Below are 22496 nucleotides of genomic sequence, written 5' to 3' on the forward strand. Positions count from 1 at the left end.
ATATACTGATTGCCTCAAAGCATTCCATAATGCAATTCCATGCTTATTTAATATAAGTCACTCTGACAGGCACTTTATTTTTTTTTAAGATTTTATTTATTTATATTTTGAAAGACAAAGATCACAAGTAGGCAGAGAGGCAGGCAGAGAGAGAGGAGGAAGCAGGCTCCCTGCTGAGCAGAAAGCCGGATGTGGGGCTGGATCCCAGGACCCTGAGATCATGACCTGAGCCGAAAGCAGAGGCTTTACCCCACTGAGCCACCCAGGTGCCCCTGACAGGCACTTTAAGTAAGAGTCAGACACAATCCTTCACAGGGAGTTTATAAAATAATAAAGATACAACAAGAAAAATCCAAGTACTATAGTGTGTCAAAAAAGGAAATCAAATTCAGTTAGAGTAATGAAAAGTTTCAAACAACAAGGGATATTCAAGCAAAGCACTCAAAACTGAATAGTATTTTTACACCTGAAAATATATTAAAATTGAGCACCCATTTACGATTAAGAACCTAGATGTCCATCAACAGATGAATGGATCAAGAAGATGTGGTATATATACACAATGGAATACTATGCAGCCATCAAAAGAAATGAAATCTTGCCATTTGCGACAACATGGATGGAACTAGAGCGTATCATGCTTAGCGAAATAAGTCAAGCAGAGAAAGACAACTATCATATGATCTCCCTGATATGAGGAAGTGGTGATGCAACATGGGGGCTTAAGTGGGTAGGAGAAGAATCAATGAAACAAGATGGGATTGGGAGGGAGACAAACCATAAGTGACTCTTAATCTCACAAAACAAACTGAGGGTTGCTGGGGGGAGGGGGTTTGGGAGAAGGGTGGGATTATGGACATTGGGGAGGGTATGTGCTTTGGTGAGTGCTGTGAAGTGTGTAAACCTGGTGATTCACAGACCTGTACCCCTGGGGATAAAAATATATGTTTATAAAAAATAAAAAAATAATAAAAAAAAAACTGAACAAGGTGGGAAGTATGTATAGAGGGAACATATGCCAACATAGTAAAGGCCATATATAATAAGCCCACAGCTAATATCATATTCAATGATGAAAAGGTAAAAGCTCTTCCTCTAAGATCAGGAACAAAAAAGGATGCTCACTCTCACCACTTCTACTCAACACAGTATTGAAAGTCCTTGCCAAAAGCAAGTAGGTAAGAAAAATAAAAAAGGCATCCAAGTCAGAAAGGAAAAAGGAAAAGTGTCATTTCTTGCAGATGACCTGATATTACATATAGAAAACCCAAAGACTCCACCCAAAAAAGAACTGTTAGAAGAAATGAATTCAGTAAAGTAGCAGGATACAAGATCACTATGTAAAAATCAAGTATACTTCTATATATAAATAATGAACTATCACAAAGAGAAAATAAGAAAACAATTCCATTTACAGCTGCATCAAAAAAACAAAATACTTAGAAATAAATTTAATGAAGAAGGTGGAAAACCTTGGTTTACTGAAAACTATAAAACACTGATGAATGAACTGAAAATGATATAAGTAAATATAAAGATATTCTGCATTCATTGACTAGAAAAATATTGTTTAAATGTCCATACTATGCAAAGCAATCTACAGATTGCTGTCGGTCTATAGATTTGACAGATCTCTGTGAAAATTCCAAAGGCATTTTTCACAGGATTAAAACAAACAATGCTAAAATTTGCATGGAACTACAAAAGACCCCAAATAGCCAAAGCAATCTTGAGAAAGAACAACAAACCTGGAGACCTCTTGCACCATGGTTGCTAACTATATTACAAAGCTATAGTAATTAAAACAGTAAGAAATCGGCATAAAAACAGATACACGGGGGCATCTGGGTGGCTCAGTTGGTTAAGCACCCAACTCTTGATTTTGGCACAGGTATTTCATGATCTCAGGGTTGTGAGATCTAGCCTGGCATTGGGCTCCATGCTCAGCAGGGAGTCTGCTTGAGATTCTCCCTCTCCCTCTGTTCCTCCCCTCTCTAACATAAATTTAAAAATCTTTTAAAAAAATAAACAAAACAGATACATTGATCAATGGAACAGAATAGAAAGCCCAGAAATAAACCCATGCATATATGGTCAGTTAACTTACAACAAAGGAGCCAAGAATATACAATGGGAAAGGACAGTCTCTTCAATAAGTAGTGCTACAAAAACTTGACAGTCATATGCAAAAGAATGAAACTGAACTACTGTCTTACACCACACACAAATGAACTCAAAATGGATTAAAAACTTGAATGTAAGCCTGAAACTATAAAATTCCTAGGGAGAAACATAGGTGGTAGGCTCCTTGACAATGATCTTGGTGATGATTCTTTGGATCCGACTCTAAAAATAAGCAAGTGGGACTACATCAAACTAAAAAGCTTCTTCATAGCAAAGGAAATTTTCAACAAAATGAAAAGCCAACCTACTAAATGGGAGAAATTATTGTAAATCATATATCTAATAAGGGCTTAATATCCAAAATACATAAACAACTCATATAACTCAATAGCAAAACATTAAACAACCCAACTTAAAAAATGGGCAGGGGATGTGAACAGACTTTTTTTTTTAGATTTTTCAATTATTTACTTGAGAAATAGAGTGTGTACAAGCGAGAGCACAAGCACGGGGAGCAGCAGAGGGAGAGGGAGAAGCAGACTCTCTCCTGAGGAGAGACTCTGAAACCATGACCTGAGCCAAAGACAGATGCTTAACCAACTGAGTCACCCAGGCATCCCTAGACATTTTTCCAACGAAGACATAAAGACTGCCAACAGACACATGAAAAGATCCTCAACATCACTAATAATCAGGGAAATGCAAATCAAAATCACAATGAGGTATCATCTCACCCCAGTCAGAATGGCTAGTATCAAAAAAAACAAAAAAACAAAAAACAAAACAAGAAATAACAAGTGTTAGCAAGGATGTGGAGAAAAGAAAACCCTTGTGCACTGTTGATAAGAATGTAAATTCATCCAGCCACTTGGAAAACAGTATGGAGGTTCCTCAAAAAATTAAAAATAGAATTACATATGCTCCATCAATTCCACTGCTGGGTATTTATCTGAAGGGGGAAAAAACCTCAAAAAGATATATGCATCCCCACGTTGAATTCCTAACCGCCAATACCTCAGAATATGACAGTATTTGGAGACAAAATCTTTAAAATGTCAATTAAGGGTAAATGAAGTCATTAGCATAGGCCCTAATCCAAAATGACTGTGTCCTTTTAATGAGATTGGGATTCAGAAGCTACAGAGTGCAAAGGATCTGAAGATACCAAGAGAAGAGAGCCATCTACAGGCCACAAAAAATCTAAAAGCAAATCTGTGGACACCTTGATCTTGGAGTTTTAGTCTCCGAAACTGTGAAAAAATAAATTTCTGTTGTTTAACCCACCCAATCTGTGGCATTTTGTTAGGACTGCCTTTGCAAATACAGATGGTTAAGAGATTCTAAATGAAATCTACTTTGGCAAAACTATGCACTGTGATTTAGTATTTAAACTTTGTTATTGAATCGTACCTTCCCTTCATTAGTGAGATGCAATAAGATAGAGAAGAAAAAGGGTGATGGGGCGCCTGGGTGGCTCAGTGGGTTAAAGCCTCTGCCTTCTGATCCCAGGGTCCTGGCATCAAGCCCTGCATCCAGCTCCCTGTTGAGCAGGGAGCCTGCCCCCCGCCCCCTCTGCCTATGTGATCTCTGTCAAATAAATAAATAAAATATCAGAAAGAAAGAAAGAAAGAGAGAAAAGGGTGAGAGAAGAGCCTCAGAAACAACTTTAGTTCTTTCATGTTAGAATTTATTTCCTATAGGGGCGCCTGGGTGGCTGGCTCAGTGGGTTAAAGCCTCTGCCTTTGGCTCGGGTCATGGTCCCAGGGTCTTGGGATCCAGCCCCGCATCAGGCTCTCTGCTCAGCGGGGAGCCTGCTTCTTCCTCACTCTCTCTGCCTGCTTCTCTGCCTGCTTGTGATCTCTGTCAAATAAAACCTTTTAAAAAAAATTATTTCCTATAAACTTATCATTCCAACTCTAACCATAATAGCAATTTTTGCTCCAATTAAATTATTTCCCCCCAGAACAGTATGTAGGGGTTTCATGAAGATTCTGTAGAGGTCTACTATGGTACTTTATTCACCAGGCCTCTTGATACAATCTTTCCTGGCAGCAACAAACCTTCCCAGAGGGTCCACTACTACCCCAAAACGTCGCCTGGAACCTCCCTTTCGCTTCATAGAAGAGGACAAGGGAAAACAGGAAATACATTTAATTGCAGTTAGTAAGCACACGTCTTGGACTTAAGAGTATTCCCAAATATTTTTAATTCAACTTTACAATAGGTGACTCTATTTTTCTTTAATTGCACCCTCAAAGAATGTACAGCAGGGAGGTAAGGCTCAGGCGCCCGCTTTCCAGAGTCAACCGCGCCCAGCTGCGGCCAGATAGGAACACCCCACTATGGGTCCGTCTGCAAGGCGGGAAATCAGAAAGACACGTAAATCTCCCGTAAACTCTCCTGCCCCCTGTCCTTTGCTTTTTCTAAGCTTGTGTTTACAGACTCTTTTGGCGCGGCTTCCCGTAACGAGTGTGAATACTCCTAAGAGATTAGAGCAGAAAAAAAGAAATAGAAAAAAAATGAGAGAAAGAGACTGCAGATCACTGACACCTGCGCTTCAGGAACAGCAATTCCAGCGGAAGACCAAAGTCCGGGATAGTTCATGAACAGACCAAAAAATCAGCTAGTTCCGTATATATTCACCCACCTAAAAATTTAGAAGCTGAAAACTATATAACTTTGTGTTTTGGTAACTACGGCAACTTCAAACGTAACTACCCTAAAGTAAACAGTAAACAAACTTTTCACCTTCCCAGACAGCCGGATATTAGAGAATCAGGATTCCCTAGTCTCGCGAGAACTTCTGACTCCTGTGTGCGCGTGCGTCAGAATCAAAGCGCTGGTGAGCCGCCCAGTCCCCACGACGGGCGGGGGAGGTGGAGCAAACTCTGAGAGGAGGGAGGGGCCATCAGGAAGGGGTGGAACCTTGGAGGGGCCGTGAAGGAAGGAGCGGAGGGAAAAACGTGTGCGCCCCGCCCCTCGCGGCGCTTCCCCGGAATAGCGTCACTAGCTCTATAAGAAAGCGTGCGCCGAGAGAGCGGGCCTTTTACATCCGGGAGGCGTCGGGGTTGGTTTACGTTAAGGTAGGCTGTCGTGTTTTGTGGACCACGGTGGTAATTGGGGCAGAACTTTTTGGCTTAGTTAAAATGCAGGAGATTCAAGAGTCGTGTAGTGAGTGGTAGGTTCACTTCAGCTGTGAAAACCTCTGGGTTTGAAAACCTGAGGAGACTTAGGTGTTCATGAGGTCACGAGGCGGCCACGTGCAGCCCTGGCTGCCGAGTCCAAGAGGCCGAACGCGCTCGGGTCTTGGGCCCTCGGGCCTTGGGCCCTCGGGCAGAGGCTCGAAGCACAGGGCGACTTCGGCAAAGGTCGTGAAGTCCGCTGTCGGTGTCCAGTGGCCATCTTGAAACTGCTTCGCCGGTACTCCCCCGTTCAGATGTAGGTGAGTAGTGTCTCGCTGTGCATGCGCATCCGTTATGGGATTGTGAATCTCCATGTATCTTTGGGACCTGTCGGCTGTGGCAGTCTCCCTTCCTAGCCATGGAAGAGCATATTCTTGTTTATTGGCAAAGCTGTCACCATTTAATTGGTATCAGATTCTGACTTGCACAAGTAACATTCTTCCCTTGAGAAAACTTGGAGGGTGCTGGGTTATCGGGCACACATCTAACTCTTGGTTCCAATGTTTCCAGGAAGCAGAAGTAATTGTTCCGATGGACGATAGAAAACATGACCTGGTAGGTTCCTTTTTATTAATATTTCGTAGTCAGTCTGAAACCCTTAGTGCTAGGAATTGGAAGGACAGAATCGGCCCGTTTTTGCTGTTACGTTGTAATTGGAAAGGAGTTAATAGCCAGCTAAATAGAAAGTAACAGATAGTTGCTAAGTCTTCAGCACCGTGATGTGAGTACAGATCAGTGTTTCAACGTTGGTTATCTTCTCTTGCAGGTAATCAAGAAATGCCATGTGCTATGGGTGAAGTCCTGTTTGTTTAGAAGCCTGTGGCGCACTGCCAAAAGGTGATTTTAAATCTCAACAGCTTGGGTATTGAGTGGCGAGTAATAATTCTGAAAACTATCAGGGTGGGGTGTTCGATATAGGTCTGAATTTTTTGCCTATAGCCTTTACGTAAGGAATAGGTGAGCACTTTCTTGCTTGCTATAATTAAGTAAAATGCTTGATTTGTCTGGAGAATCCGTGTTCTCTGACTAAATGATAAGGAGGTGGAAAGGTATTTGTCACTGCAAATAATAAAGACTACCTCTTAGGGTAAGAACTGGTGTTGCAATAGTATGGAGGAGTATCCTTGTGAGGTACAACAGTATTTGGAGGGAAACCACATTAAAGGCAGATACCCCTAAGGGACAGCACAGTCATTTTGTACCACACAAAAGATGAAGACTACAGTATAAGGTGAACAGTTATGCACTTTATTCACACAAATGTGCACAGAACACATGTGTCTTTTAAAAGTCACACTTAATGCTTAACAAGAAAAAATTAGCTATAATAAAGATATACGTTATGAACCAAGTATTCAAGTTTGAGCAAACTGTAGGCTGCCTGTTCACTCTCTGTCTTTAAAGTGTCCGACCTCTGGCTTTAATAAAATTTCAATATAAATGTTCCTTGCATCTGCACTATAGTTTAACTAAAAAGGTGGCCTGTGCGACATTTCAGTAGAGATAAATTTTCTCTCCTGTATTGCACATTTTCTCAAGCCCTTGTGCAGGTGTGCATTGTGTAGCTCTATCGTTTCTGTAAATGTAAATGCTTTTAAAAATTTCCTTTATCAAAAATCTTGAGCTTTCAGAAAAGTTTAATGTTCTGCCTGATACAGCATTGCAGTTCTGTACACTATTAAGCACCTTTATGTTAGCACCAGTTTTTTACAAAAAGGCCACAAGTGGATGCAGTGGAGAAAGTATTGAAGCCCCCTTCATGTGGATTTAGCCTTTGAAGAGGATTACTTAACTGATCTTGATCCTAAAGTTCACACTGACTTTTCTACCTGTCTTTATGCATCTATTTCTTGGATATACAAAAACTGTTTAAACCTAAGGGCTCTTGATGTTAGCAATTGCTTAGGGAGCCTGAGGGGCATGCCTTCTGTGTTTGAGCAGAGATTTTGCATTGCTATCAGGAATGTCCTGAAAGGGTACAGGGTAAGCAGCTGTCCCTTACTGGTCTGGGAAATAGCCAAAGGGGAAAATGGCCTGCAGACCGCAGTGGAAGGAGGAAAGAACATTGTTAGTACTGGGTCAGTACTGGATCCCACAGGCTTAGCTTAGCCTCTGGGTATGTTTCTTACCAGCCTTTTATAAATTATCAGTGAGGTGCATAGCCACTTAATGCAGGGCCTGGCACGTAGGTGGTATATGAATTAAATTAGTGGACACAAGTTAGAGTTTTCTTCCCACTACATGAGCAGAGAAAGCTTTTTTAATAGTTATTTTTACTAGCTGGGACAGGACAGTAGAAATGTACATGTTTTGGTCATTACAAGAAAGTTGGCAACAGATGGCACTCTCAGTCATGGTACAGCAAATTGGCATGATGCCAAGGAAAAATAAAGCTGTAAATTTTAGGGTAGCTGAAAGTAACTGCTAGGGGATGTTAACAAGTAAGATGGATAAATTAAGTTGTACATCCTAACAATTTGAAGACATTCTTTACTCTCAGGTATTCCAAATTTTGCTAGGTAACTAGAATATGTTGCATGGTACAAAGGCTTTATTCAGTAATGTATTGTGACTGATCCTATTCCAGTTTAGGTTTATAATGGATTCCTTCACCTTTTTGGCCCTTGATTTCCTCATTTATCAAAGGCTACAGAAATTTCATTGTGGAAATTTCTCAGTCTTGAAGAAAATCTGAGCTTAATTACACAATACTATTTTTAATAAACCGTATTGATTCAGTTATAAACTTGTAAGCTAAATGAAGACTGCCTTATTGCACAACTGACAGTAATCTCTGGAGAGTGATGAGAATAAAGATTCAACAATGCTAATCAAGAATAATTAGTACTACACTGAGGTATCTAACAAAGAATGTTCACATCACAAATTTCTCAAGCAGCAGTGGTGTACATTATTTAGTCACAACACAAAAGCAGGAACATGGCTCTCATCCCCATAAGTTGGCATCTCTGGCTGAGTGTTAATGTAGAGGTTGAAAATTTTCCAACATATTCCCTTCAGATTTCTGTGAAGGATTATAATTTGGTGACACTTTTTATCCAAGGTACAAAGGCTGAGACTTTGGTATAGACACCAGGTGAATCCTTGGCTCCACAGCCGTACCCCCAGGAGGTCACCCCATACACAACCCAACTCTGTCCTGACCGAACACACATGAGTGGTCCTCCACTGTCTCCCTGGCAGCTGTCAACACGTTTGTGTTCCTGCAGATTTCCAGCACAGAGCATTCTTCCTGTAAACCGACCCTTATAACGTTCTTCACAAAACCTCTTGGGAAGCAGGGGGATGGCTGCTTGTTGTAGAGTTCTTGAATAAGCTTTTCCTAGTCAGACCAAATAATCTGAATTAGATGACAGCTAAAGACCTTACAGAAAATATTTAACAGTTAAGTGAACATTTAATATTCTTAAAAATAAAGACCTTACTGTGATCTAGTGTAGTTTAAATGAGTAATAACTAAATGGTTTAGGACATAAAGTGGCAAGAACTACTCTAAATGTAAGCATGGCATTTTATAAGTACTGAAAGCAAAACATTACTATATACCAAACAGGCCTAAGTTTGACCATTTGAGGTTAGTGTATTCTACTGGCAAGCTACTCATTGTATGTACAGTGACTAAAATGTAGAACTGATATTCTCCACGAGTCTTTTCTTGGATGTAAATTGCATTGTTTTTCTTGCACCCTATTTACTCCATTGGAATAACTCATAATAAAACATTGTGTGAAACTGACTCGACTTTGTCATTTCTGTTAAATTATGTGTCTATAGGAAAGTAAATGAACCTTCCCTCATGAATTGTAATGGATATAATTAAAAGCCCTTCCCAGAGACAAAATTTGCCTCATAGATGCCCGTAGTGAACAGAGAAGGCATGTACTCTAGATTTGATAATTGTATCATCCAAAAAGTATTTTCTCGCTTTCCTGCAGCTATGAAATAATGCAATTACAAAGCCCATATTTTGTTCAGTGTGTGATGAACACAAGTTTGACTAAATAAAACACTGAAATTATCACACAGGGAACAACTACTTTCATGGTCTTTCAAGAGTACAGTGATCAGTGTTCATTTTTAATGGAAAGCAGTCAATCAACCTATCACTTCTTCCTCAATAGCCATTTGTGAATCAAGCACCCAATCCAGGTAAGCCCCACATCCGTTTCAGGGGCTATCCTGAACAAGCACTAGCTGATTTAATTCTGTAGCAAAGGCAGTCCAGAAAATTGTTTGCCTGACTGAAAAATGAACATCTTGCTCTAGCTTTGGGGTTGGGAGGGTGGGATCTCCACTTGAAAGCAGCTGTTCTTTTGTCTGTTCTATATTTAGAGATTTTCTATAAAATTGAGCTTGATAATAGCCTTCATTACAGAAAAAGCAAGGCCATCATATACCAAAGCCCTCTGCTGGTGTAGCTATATCATTGTCCTGGAAAAGTTAAAATAGAGTCAGCCAGGCACAGGTGTTGGAGTAGGGTCTTAAAAATTGGTTTCCTCGGTCTCCCTGCTAGTCTGAACCCGAGAGTACAGGATTCTCTATCCTATAAGGCAACTGAATTCTGTCAATTTGTTCTAATAATAATGGTAACAGTACCCTCAGGATATGAGTCCAAATGTTTGGCAGAATTTTTAAACAACTAAGCCTGAACCCAGGTTTTCATAACCATTGTACACCCAAAAAGTACTGATAATCCCAGACACAAGAACAAGCCCAGGTCTCATTCGTTCTTTGTATTATCTACATTACCTGTGTCTCCCCATCCTGTTATGTAACAGTTGGAGGCGGTTTTCTGTGGCCTCTCTCTCCGGAGTGGCAAACAGGCCGGCAAAACATGGCTGCTAAATCTAACACATTGCTCTTCTGGTCCTTCTAATCTAACCAGAGCGATGTCATAGTCACTGCTGTCAGGTCGATAGCCCCGATGAATCACAATCTGCTGAACTCCGATTTCTTCTTCAAATTCTTCTGGCACCAAAGTATGATAATCCCCAACCCTAACAGCATAGTTCCTTGTGCTGTTACCATACCTGAGGGGCAGAGAGTAGTAAGCGGTTGGAAACAACTCTCAGGGACAGTGGATTAAGCTACTTTCTTCCTAATCGTTATCCCTTTCTGTAGTTTACCCTTTCCAATTCTCTGAGCCCACCACTCTCGGCTGTGTACTTCAAACCCATTTCATCGCTTCATTTCACAGCTTAATCCAGGTTCCCGTGTAATCGTTTCCTGAGAAGAAGCAAATGTGGAGCACAAGTAGCAAATAACAGCTAATTGTTAACTTGTTATTTTCCCATCATGAAAAAAGATGAAAACAGGAACAAACAGTATAGAGTAAAATTACTGTCTTGTATTTGCTGTCTTTGTTTTTCTATCATTTCTGAGATGTTAGTTCATCAGAAAGCTCCTGGAGAGCAGAAATCATCGCTGGTCTAGCTTTGTATTCCTCAAAGCACTTAGCACAACCCACTTGACTCCTGTTTCCTGTGAACTGAATACAAACCAAAACTATATTTTCAGGGTGACATATATTCAGTATATTCTCTCAAATCTGTCCAGATGTTATCCAGATCTGATTGAAAACTGCAGTCTACCCTTTGTCCTCCAGCACTCCCAATATCCTTATTCTCTCTTTAACACCACTTTCTAACAGGCCATCTGAGTTACTATTACATTTGTAGCTCTGTCTCCCTCTGCTTAAACAAGAGCTATCCACGGGCAGGAATCTTTATGTTCACTGATGAATCTTAAACACAACAGTGATCCCTGTTAAGTAGAAATGCAGCATATATTTTGATTCAGTAAATGAATGTATATTTTTAATGTGTCTTTTTCCCTTAAACTATTCAATTTAAGTAGAAACAATATTTACTAAATTGAGAGTTCTCAGCTTGTTTTTTTCAACCACATACCTTGATTGTGGTGCATCAACCTAAAGCAGTTTCCCAACCTCAGCACTACTGACATAGGAAACCAGATAAATCTCTGTTGTGAGAGAAAGGCTATTCTGTGCATTGTAGAATGTTTGGAAGCATCTTTGGCCTCTCTTCACAAGGTGGCCAGTAAAGCACATGCACACACCCCTCAATTTTGACAACCAAAAATGTCTCCAAACATTTCCCTATGTCCTCTCTGGTGCAAACTGGCCACAGTTGAGAACTACTGACATAGACTACATGATCCACCCCACTTCCTGATTACTTCCTCTTAATCACTTAAGATTCTATAGCACCTTGCTTACTTACCACCTACCACTACTTAAAACATTCTTGATGGCTTAATTTCCAAAATGCCCTTTTAGTTCCCTAACTTTCTCACCTACTCCCATCATGATACCCAGAACTGGTATTCACCAAATACTACACATTTTTAAAGTCTTGATTTCAAGCATTTCCTACTTTCCACCTCCCATTTTTACAGTTTTGACAGCTCTATACTCTTTCAACCCCATTAGACTTCAATCCTTTAATTCCACTAGTTTCATTTACTGCAATCTCACACCACTTATGATTTCCCTTTTTTACCAGGCTTGGATTACACAATCACTCTTTTGCAAAAACTCAGTCCTTCATTCCTTTCATATGTGGTTTCATCAACTCAGCTCCTACTTTGGGCTAGCATCTGATTTTGAGTTGGGAAAACGTGGTACAGCTCTCACCTTAATTCTTTTAATGAAAACTTGGAAGTCTTACACTAGATAGGAGACCTGTACTTGAATGTGAATTTAGAGAAGTCAGGATTTTCTAGTGACTGCCTATTTAAGTACAACCTCACATTTCCTCCTATAAAATTACTGGAAACTCTAAATTGCTCAAACACTAAATACCCCTATATAGGTCTTGTGGTATATAAAGTAGTTTACTTAACTATGTCAGCACAAAATACTGAACAGTGCAATGAAGATGATTTCTCTTTTTCTGCCACCTATTGCTGATCTGTAATACTAACAATTTCCTGTGATTCCTTGATCCTCCACTTCCAACCTTAAGTCATCACAGATCTTTAAAATTCAGAAGGCTTCGGGGTGACTGGGTGGCTAAGTGGGTGGGTTAAAGCCTCTGCCTTCAGCTCAGGTCATAATCCCAGGATCCTGGGATGGAGCTCCGCATCGGGCTCTCTGATCGGCAGGGAGCCTGCTTCCTCCTCTCTCTCTTTGCCTGCCTCTCTGCCTACTTGTGATCTCTGTCTGTCAAATGAATAAATAAAATCTTTAAAAAATAAATAAAATAAAATTCAGAAGGCTTTTTATACATTGTTCCCAGAGAATACACTCTTGTGGATTCCACTTCAAAATTTAAGTGAAGTTTGGCATTATTTCATATCCTGAAACAGTAAAAAGTAATACTCATGGAGAAAAATCAGATTTAAATACATCATTTCTACTTTCTTTCTTTTTTTTTTTTTTAAAGATTTTATTTATTTATTTGACAGAGATCACAAGCAGGCAGAGAGGCAAGCAGAAAGAGAGGAGGAAGCAGGCTCCCTGCTGAGCAGAGGGCCCGATGCGGGCCTCGATCCCAGGACCCTGAGATCATGACCTGAGCCGAAGGCAGCAGCTTAACCCACTAAGCCACCCAGGCGCCCTCATTTCTACTTTCTGTGTACTGATACTATTATAAAAATTCAGTATGCCTAATTAATGTATTCAGGTTTTGAAGTAAAACCTCAAGTGATTTAACACCTTTCTAAAAAGAATAATGGCCAAGGGGCACCTGGGTGGCCCAGGTGATTAAGCATCTGACTCTTGGTTTTGGCTTAGGTCGTGATCTCAAGGTCATGAGATTGAGCCCTGAGTGGGACTCCACAATCAAGGTGGAGTCTGTTTGAGATTCTGTCCCTTTGCCCCTCCCACTTTGCTCTCGTGTGCTCTCTCTCAAATAAATACATCTTAAGGGAAAAAAAAATTGCCAATACATCCTTGGAAGTGCTGCTGAAATGTTTCATATATCTTTAGCATAGAGTTGAAGAAATTATCTTGAGCTCCACTGTCCAGTACTGTAGCCAGTAGCCACATGTGGATAGTCTGAACTAAAATGTGCTCAAAGTATAACATACACAATGGATTTGAATACTTAGTATGAAAAAGATTGCTAAATATATTGTCTTCATAGATAATAAGTATTAAATATCCCAATTTTTATATTTTGCAATAATAGTTTGGATATACCAAGTTAAATAAAATATATAATTAAAATTAATTCAGCCTCAGTTTTTTTTAATAGTTATTTAAATATTAGAGAATGCACATGAGCAGGGGGAGAGGAAGAGACTCTCAGACTCCCCACTGAGTGTGATGTGGGGCTCAGTCTCAGAACCCTAAGATCATGACCTGAGCCAAAATCAAGAGTCAGACATTCAACTGAGCCACCCAGCTGCCCCTGACCTATTAGGTTTTTTTTTTAATCTTCTAATGTGGCTACTGGAAAACTTAAAGTCACATTTGTGGCTCACATTGTATTTCTGCTAGATGGCACTGGTCTAAAGAAACAGTTTGGCATAAACTAGGTACCCTGTTTTATTATATCTCTCTAATGCAGTCTCTTATATTGCTTATAATTTTTAAGCCTGAATTATGGACATTCCCTTCATATGTGAACTTCTTATATCCTTTCAGATAATTACATTACTGTTCAAAAAAAAAAAAAAAAAAGTCATGGCTGCAATATTTTCCCCTCTTTGAAATACAGCTGTGATACTTTGCTAAAGTAATCCTTGTATCTAAACTAGCCATATAAATATATTCTACATGATCTGAAAATTGAGTCTTCAGCCAGTAAACAAAGAAACGACATTACTGCAGCAAGGAAATTTTGTTTTAATTAAAATACTCCATTGTTAAAGTCTTGGGCAATCTTGCCTTAATGTGTCACCTCATGCCTGTGCCTGGACTTCTGCAGCAGTCTGTCCAATAGCCTTGCTGCTTTGAGTTTTAACTTTTTCAGTCCCTTCATCATACTACAGCCAGAGTGAGGTTTCAGTCTGACAACACAACTACTCTTTTGTATACTCTTCAAGGGCTCTCCATTGTCTACACAATAAAGTTGAAATGCCTTACATGATATGCAAATTCATCCAAGAATGGCCGTTGCCCACCGGATACCAGCCTGGTCTCTCTGCCCCTATCATTTTAGTTGCTTGAAGAGGTGTCTCATACACCTGTCTTTATTCAGACTACTTGCAGTATCATCCCACCCCTCCCATTCTAATAATGGCAAAAACTGGTTTTATCACTCAAGTCTCAAGTAAAAAACTCCTAGGAAGCTCTGCCTGCCCTACCCGAAAACTGCCCAATCCTGTCTTTGAACACTCCCAATCACACTGTTGTCACATTTATAACAGTTTCTAAGACTAAGTTATCAGGTCCTCCCAGGTAAAGACTCTGTAGGTGTAGGAACTATGCTATACTCATTTTTGTATCCTCAGCACTAGGCAAGGTGGGTGGCACAGGGAAAAGTTTTAATCAGTGTATGTAAAACTTCTTTTCAAAGATATCCACATCTATATATATACACTGTCATCCCTAACTTAACTGAAGTCAGAGTCCACTTCTCACCAGTTCTATAACACCATCACTAAAATTTCTAGTACTTTTTTTTTTTGAGAGAGCAAGAGTATGCACACATGAGGGGAGGGGAATCGAGAGACACAGAGAGAGAGAGAGAGAGAGAGAGAGAATCTTAAACAGACTGTGTGGAGTGTGGAGCCCATTGTAGAGCTAGATCTCACAACCCCAAGTTCATGACCTGAGCCAAAATCAAAAGTCACACACTCAACAACTGAGTCATCAAGGCACCCCCTATTACATTTTTTTAAATCCCCCAAATATCTAATGTTCTTGTTAATGCTGCTGTTTACCAGAATTACCTGTACCACTTCTAAAAATATAAATTTTCAGGCTACACAATCTCTGAGAATATTAAATTAATAGGGCTGACATAGGACCATAGGTGATTCAAATTCACAGTCAGGCTTAAGAACCACTACACGAAAGACTTAAAGGCAAAGTGATAACTCTTGCCCCCTGTATGCCTAGAATCTCACGAGGTGAAGTGAGCATCATAAGAGATTACATAAAGGCATCAAAATGCAAAACCAATACATATTACATGCATATACTGTGTTCTCAAATCAAGTACATTTCAGCCGATACTTTTGAGTATACTCCAAATTTAGTATGCTCACTTATCAGGAGTTGATATTAAACTGAAAACAAAATATTTACCTGAGAAAAAGAGGAAAAGCATCATTCTTGTCAAAATGAATCTATTAGTACCTATACTTTTAAAGTTGTCCTAATTTTAAGGACCCTCTAAACCTAACCAGGGATTCCCACACTCCTTTCACTCCAGTTATTCTTAGAAATAATCACAAGCTTGGAATTTGAAGAACATCCAAACAAGACTGGATTAGTTAGCTAACCAAATATTTGTCTTCTACTGTCACCTCTCTTAGTGGGTGTGATTATATACTCCAGGGATAACACTTTGGCTGAGGTTCTTAATATTGTGGACTCTGAAAACATTTACTGTAGTTCTAGATTTCTTAAGAAAACATATCAAGGAACCTTTTTTTCCCCCCAACATAAAAACTCTAGTTGAGCTTCTGTTTCTTTGACAGACTTTATTATATTCAAAAATCCTTCTAAAACAAACATTTTAGGTTTGGCTGACACACCATCCACTTGTTTGCTTTGCTGAAATGCCTTCAACTCCTCCTCAAATAAAAATTGGATGAAATTGCCAGACAAGCTTGAGCAAGAAAGGATCTGAAACACAGCAGTTTAGTAAAATCCAATGCCCCCATTTTCCTGAGATTCTAGAGTTTAAGAACAAAAAATTACTGGAATTAAAAATAAAAGAGTTAATTCACGCTGCAGGGTGTGATCTTTATATGTGTTTTCTACATAGATTTCATCTCTTTAAAAAGTACTCTATCTCAACCTATACACATCTGCTACTACTAGAATCTGTTTATTGCTTTGTCTGGATGAAACTCAAAAAGTGATTGAAGTTGCTTGTGTAAATGGTTATAGTTGCTTAGAAGTGACCTTCTCTGCAGGATCTCACAGTGTCGTGCGTGTATGTGTAGATACATCACATATATAGTGTGTGTGTGTTGTGTATGTGTTCAGGAAATGGTTTTAGCATGATTGATGGTATTATGTATGTCACTAAAAGACCATGCTCCTAATGAATTCTACTAGATTCTAGGTTATGTTGGAGCATAAGCTGAGCACCTGACACTCCCATGATTTTAAAAAGTGACTGCACTATCTCTGTGGCTCATCTTCGTAATTACAAAGATTTAGACATTTCTGATTTTCAGAGCAACAGTCTCGGACAATTTCTAGCTGCTATAGTGTTTCTAGGCAAAAAAATCAAAAAGATAAAATCAGGTGAAGCTATATATTCATGATCAAACCAAATTTGCAATAGAACTACAGAAAAAAGAGAGTCTTATTTTGCATTCTTTCCACCAAATGATGCTTGTTACCAGAATAAGCAACTAAAAGGAATTAAGTGTAATATTTATGAACTTTTCTCTCAATTATATTGCTGCACCACAATAGAGACAGGATCATTTCATGATACTCATAGTTTAGAGTAGAAAATATCAAAAGCAAGTAATTTATATTATGTAAGTTTCATAGGGACTACAAAAAAACCTGATTTATTCCAAGTTTCCATTTCAAAATGCCAACAGGATACTGCATTCCAAAGTCTGCATTACATTAACATTAGGAAAAATGAGAAAAATGAGATAGAAGGCCTATAAATGGTGACTCCCCAATTACCTCAGTTACCCTAATTTTAATGGCATAAAAAAGTGTTTGGGACACAGCACATATGAAAGTTAGAAACAAATTAGAATTTGATTACTGGAACTCTGTCAAGCCTTACAATAAAGTACCTTATCATGTAAAGAGGCTACCCTATGTAAAATGAATATGACAGGATTGTGGATCTGAAGTAACTGCATTCTGATCTCAACCTCCCATGTCATCATTCTTAGATTATTCTGACATGAGGGTTATTTAAAAGAATGACTATAAAGGCAAAACAAATAAACATAAAAATCTGTCATTCCACAGTATAAAATAACACAGATAGTAACAGCAGTCTATGCCTTATTTAAAAAAAACCCTATTTCAAAAAAAGTTTTCAAGAACACTGGCCTATATCATCACTGCAAGAAGTAAACATCAAGGAAGGCCTGATGAACAAGAAACCATTATAGAACATATGCAGAAGTCCAGTAGTTAAAGCAGTTGAGCTATCAATAGAAAAAGGAAGTGAGAGCTAACTTCTAAACATGAAATTTAGGTCCCCAACCAGTAGACCTTAAATTAGACTCCTAAGGGACATCTGGGTGCTCAGCTGGTTAAGCGTCCAACTCCTGGTTTCAGCTCAGGTCATGATCTTGCAGTCGTGGGATCAAGCCCCACATCGAGCTCTGCATTCAGCATGGAGTCTGCTTCAGAGTCTCTCTTTCTCTCTCTCTCTCCCTCCCACACTCTATCTCTCATAAATAAATAAATAAATAAATAAATGTTTTTTAAAATAAAAAGTGAATAAATCAGACTCCCAAGAAATCTAAAGGAAGATATAACCTCTCGGAACCTGAAGATCCTGCTTCTACAGGGCAGTTTCCCTGCAATTCCAAAGATAATTGATTTTTGCAAATTTCAGCATTTCTGATAATTAAAGGAAGGCTGTTTTAATCCAAAGTCCTTGAACCCAGAAAAAAACAAAGTTGGGAGCTTATTCGCAATCACTAGTAAGTGTCCTTAGTTTTTTAATATATTCACTGCAATAAAGATGTAAGCTGTAGTCTCCTTAGGCACTGCAGAACAGGAAGTCTATGAAATCTGGTAAAGGTTACAGACCAAGTCAGATGGATATAAAACACATTTGCAAAACAATTCTCTCCCTACACATAGTAAGAGAGTCTTGCATTATATCTACAGCATCTCAAAATGCTGTGTATCATCATCTGCTCCTCTACTTTTTAATTAACTGTCTTTATCTTATACTGAGCAGATAAAGGGAAGAAATTCAGAAATGACATATGGAAGGAATTATCTGTTGATCTAGGTTTAAGATACCACAATCCTCTAAAAGCATCCAACATTCTTAAACAGATCCACTATCTGGCAACTGAGCCCCCACTTTCATCATGCAACAACCATTTAGGAGTATCTCCTCTGTGCCAAGTAATACACTAGACACTCAGTTTATAAACGGAAGTGAGATGATTACTGACTTTAAGCAAGAATCTAGAAGGGGCATGCCGGGGGAGGAATAATGACATGTAAACAAACAAACCCAAACATGTACCAGAAAGAAAAGAAAAAGATCATCTAGGGACCCCCAAAAGTCAGATAAAAGTTTTCAACCTCAAGTACAATTTTTGGGTAATTTCCCTACTTTAAAACTTTAAGCCTTAAACCCTGAAGTCCATAACTTTTAACAGAGACCTGAAAGACAAGGTATCTTAATCAAGAGGAAGATAATGTAAACTGAACATCTGTAGTTATTTTGCCCAAACTCTAAGCCCTAAGACAGGTTTCTCCAGGTTCTCTATAATTTCCTACCTTCTTTTTTTCCAGTAGTCGGTGTGTTAAAATCATCCTGAATTTCCTACTTTTGATAATAATAATCTTTGATTCCCTTTCTTGAAACTCAACATAATAATAGGCATTATTTGTTTTGAATTTTACAGTTTTTAACTTTTCAGATGCTTAGCAGATCATTTGTTCCTTCATTATTGCCTTCATTTTACAGGTGGGAAAACTGAGGCTCCAACAGGCTAAATAATTTCCACAAATTAAAGCTAAAATTGGAGAACTGTGGCCTTGGTCTCAATGGCCAGATCCAAGTCTTTTGTTACACAGTACCAAGTTTTACTGATTTCTGTCACAGTGGGTCTACTTTCTCTCCCTCCTTTTCTACCTTCTGTCTCTATTATAATAGCCTTGTAATAAGTCTCCGCCTAGTTCCAGCCACAGTGAGTCTTAATCACTTGGTAATATAGACCAATTCGAGTCACTCCAGAAGTGTGTATGCAGATTTTTCATATAATTTGAAGCTCATTCACAGACCCCTGGATTAGTAATTTTGCTTTACCTCCTCAGATTTATCCTGTATATCTCCAAATGACTCATCTCCTAAAACTCTCTGATCTCATTTCGAGCCTCAAAAAACTAGTGGTTTTCTACCACCTCATGAATGAAACAAAATTCACTATCCTGGCACTCCAGGCCTTTCCTGATTCTCTACTCTAAGTCCACTACCAAAGCTCTAGATCACTATCTTAACTAATAACCACCACTGTTCAAATATGTCTCAAGTTTTTTCACCACCATGTTCTCAACATGAGACATTATCCACCTTCAGCCTCTACCAATATATGAATCCAACCTCTGTGCTTGAACATACTTCATAACAGAACTTACTATTCCTCCCACATACGGCCCATTCCATCTTTGGTCCTAATCTTAAAGAAATAAAAAATAAACAACTCTTCATGTTAAAAAGAAAATTATCTTTTCTCCCATTACCATCTGTGGTACTTGAATCAACAGGTAACAAATCTAATCCAATTCCACACAAATTCCCCTGTCTTTTTTGCCTTCCCTGGTATACCACATCATTTTTTTTTCACGGTGTGGCACCTAGAACTGAACATAGTTCTCTCTCTTTGATAGTGACAGTGCTTTTGTCTCTGCCAATAGCTTGAGTACAATAAGAATAGCAAGACTCATCGATGCTGTCTTGCCCCTGTTCTGTCAGTGCTGCCCACTACTTATTAACTCTGGGCAACTTCATTACATCACTGACTTATATTAAGTTTGCAGGACTCTAAAACTCATGAGGTCTTTTTCACTTGTGCAACATGTAAGCCAAGTTTCCTGGAACTAAAGTCAGCATTTTACTTCCTCCCTATTCCACAATGCTTGTTAGAATCAGCATATCAAGACCTTTTGCTATCATGGATCTTATCTCCAACATATGTCCATCTCAATCTTCTGACATCCAAAAATATAATTAATTTACCATCTTTTTGGTGTCTTTATCAGTTTAGTGATTAATATGTTTGGCATCTTTTCCAGTTTAGTGATTAATATGTTGAATAGGACATGGATAAGTATCCTGTGAACTCCAATATATTCTTCCTCATCATCATTATTCAAAAATCCAGATCATACTCTATTTTGGCCACCAGGCAAGTGGGTCTTAACCATTAGTGTTCATAAGAATCATCAGAAGCTTTGCACAGTGGCAGTATCATAGCCAATGAGGTTTATCCGAGGCACGACTATTGCTAATTGAAAACTTTTCCCATAAGAATCATCAGAGATGCTTGATAAAAATGCCAATTCCTGAGGCTCAGCTCCAAAGATTCAGTAGATCTGGAGTAGAGGCCCAGGAATCTGGATTTTTAACAAGCTGAATGTATCTAATATTGTTATAGAAAGACCACACTTTAAAAATGGCCCCTTGGGGAACCTGGGGCTCAGTCAGTTAAATGGTTAAGCGTCTAACTCTGTTTCAGTTCAGGTCATGATCAGGGTCATGGGATTGAGCCCCACCTCAGACTATGCATTTGGCATACAACATAGTTGTGATAAATCATTGCATAAAGAATATAATGTTCAATAAAAAGTGCTGGTAAACTAACTATCCATGGAAGTATAGTTAGGTTCCTTTCCCATACCATAGACACAAAAATAAACTGTAAACAGATTAAAAACCTAAACATGACAGGCAAACATAAATTTTCTTAGAGAAAAACTAAGATAGTATCTTCATCAAGTAGGGCTAGGAAAGGATTTTTTAAATAAAATATAAAAACTTCTATCAAACTTAAAAAACTGACATACCTAAACATGTTAAAATTAAAATATCTTTATAAGAAAAAGATTTTAGAGAAGTGATAGGACATACCCCTGATTGAGAAAAGGTATTTATAATATATAACAACAAAGACTATGCACACAGAACAAATTTTTTAAATCAATTACAAAAAAAAATCCAACAGAAAAATAAGCAAAGGATATAAACAAAGAAGTCATGAATGAGGAAGACACTAATCGAGGAAATGGAATTAAAAAGAAATCCAAAATTTTAATAGTGGCAAAAAGTAAGACTGTTGATAGTACAAAGTTGAGTTGGGGATCTGAGTACAGAGGGACTTACACATTGCCAAGATATAAATGGATACAATTACTTTAGAAAGGAAATTAGTAGTGCCAAGTGAAATTGAAATGTACCCATACTCTAGCAAAATGCTCCCACATATATGTACCCAATGAGACATAGAATGGATATCTACTATTACACAGTTTTTTCATAGTAAGAGAATGGAAACCACCTAACTACCCATTAGTATGGGAATAAATAAGCTGTGATGTAGTCTTCCAATAGGAGTTAAGATTCACATGGTGGTTAAAGTGAACAAAATCTATATGGATAAATTACAAATATACAGTGTAGCCTTATAAAATCACATATGGAAAAATATAAATAAAAATTTTTGCTTGTAAGAATTTCTCAATGACATGTTATACATTTTATGTAAGACTTTTTATTATGACCATTTTCAAATACATAATATAGTGAGACTCCTATACGTATCACCTTGCCTCATTAATTATCAATATTTTACCAAAGATTGGTATGCATTTAGACATAACAAAATTCATGCTGAGGAAATGGCCATGAGCCAGGCCAACCAAAAAGAACAGAACAAGAAGAAAGGAGAGCCAGGTACTACTGCAGGCATTGCTACCAAGAGCAGTGTGATTCTGGCACATTTATTTTCTCTGCGTGGCCTCCCCTCTGAACTGGGAAGACTTGAGATTGGACTGATAAAATAGGACATAAGAAAATAATCAGGATGCAACCTTTCCAGAAGGTACAAATGAAGAAATCTAAAAGGCACAAAACACCAAGAAGACCCAAAAGAACAAAAACAATAAAATTTGTACTCCCTATTCTTAGTGTTTTGTAACTAGATAATCCGAGGTCTCTTCTAGGTCTGCTGGGTTATGATGTCACCCTCAGATATGTTCTTGAGAAAAGCACTAACACAGCCACCTTCCCCAGCCCCCGAAAACACATTGTCTTTTTTCCCTATAGCTTGCTTTAGTACCCTAGTAGCTTTTGGAAG

The 22496-nt window shown here is 38.5% G+C and overlaps 1 protein-coding gene, 1 long non-coding RNA gene, 1 other non-coding gene and 1 pseudogene across 5 annotated transcripts in view; 3 read left to right on the forward strand and 1 right to left on the reverse strand.

Moving 5' to 3' along the window:
- The first annotated feature begins 5111 nt into the window (after positions 1-5111).
- LOC132002693 (uncharacterized) lies at positions 5112-8458 on the forward strand. Of its 2 annotated transcripts, XR_009399970.1 has the most exons (4): positions 5112-5566; positions 5817-5861; positions 6073-6143; positions 8371-8458. It is a non-coding gene; the product is annotated as an uncharacterized LOC132002693 (long non-coding RNA). The 2 variants fall into 2 exon arrangements; XR_009399969.1 differs by lacking the exon at positions 8371-8458 and having other exon boundaries at positions 5114-5566; positions 6073-6428.
- LOC132009529 (small nucleolar RNA SNORA24) lies at positions 5615-5745 on the forward strand. Its single transcript, XR_009401994.1, has one exon. It is a non-coding gene; the product is annotated as a small nucleolar RNA SNORA24 (small nucleolar RNA).
- The window catches only part of PRSS12 (serine protease 12), a 75680-nt gene continuing 59717 nt past the window's right edge, over positions 6534-22496 (reverse strand). For both annotated transcript variants that reach the window (XM_059377794.1, XM_059377791.1), the window contains 2 exons: positions 10077-10357; positions 6534-8649 (listed from right to left, as the gene is read on the reverse strand). In XM_059377794.1, coding sequence (XP_059233777.1) covers positions 8342-8649; positions 10077-10357 — 589 coding nt within the window. In that variant the 3' untranslated portion in view covers positions 6534-8341. The remainder of the gene's footprint in view (positions 8650-10076; positions 10358-22496) is intronic.
- On the forward strand, positions 20592-20706 carry LOC132008860 (U4 spliceosomal RNA; annotated as a pseudogene).

Source organism: Mustela nigripes, chromosome 1 (genome assembly GCF_022355385.1).
Source record: "Mustela nigripes isolate SB6536 chromosome 1, MUSNIG.SB6536, whole genome shotgun sequence".
NCBI lineage: Eukaryota > Metazoa > Chordata > Mammalia > Carnivora > Mustelidae > Mustela > Mustela nigripes.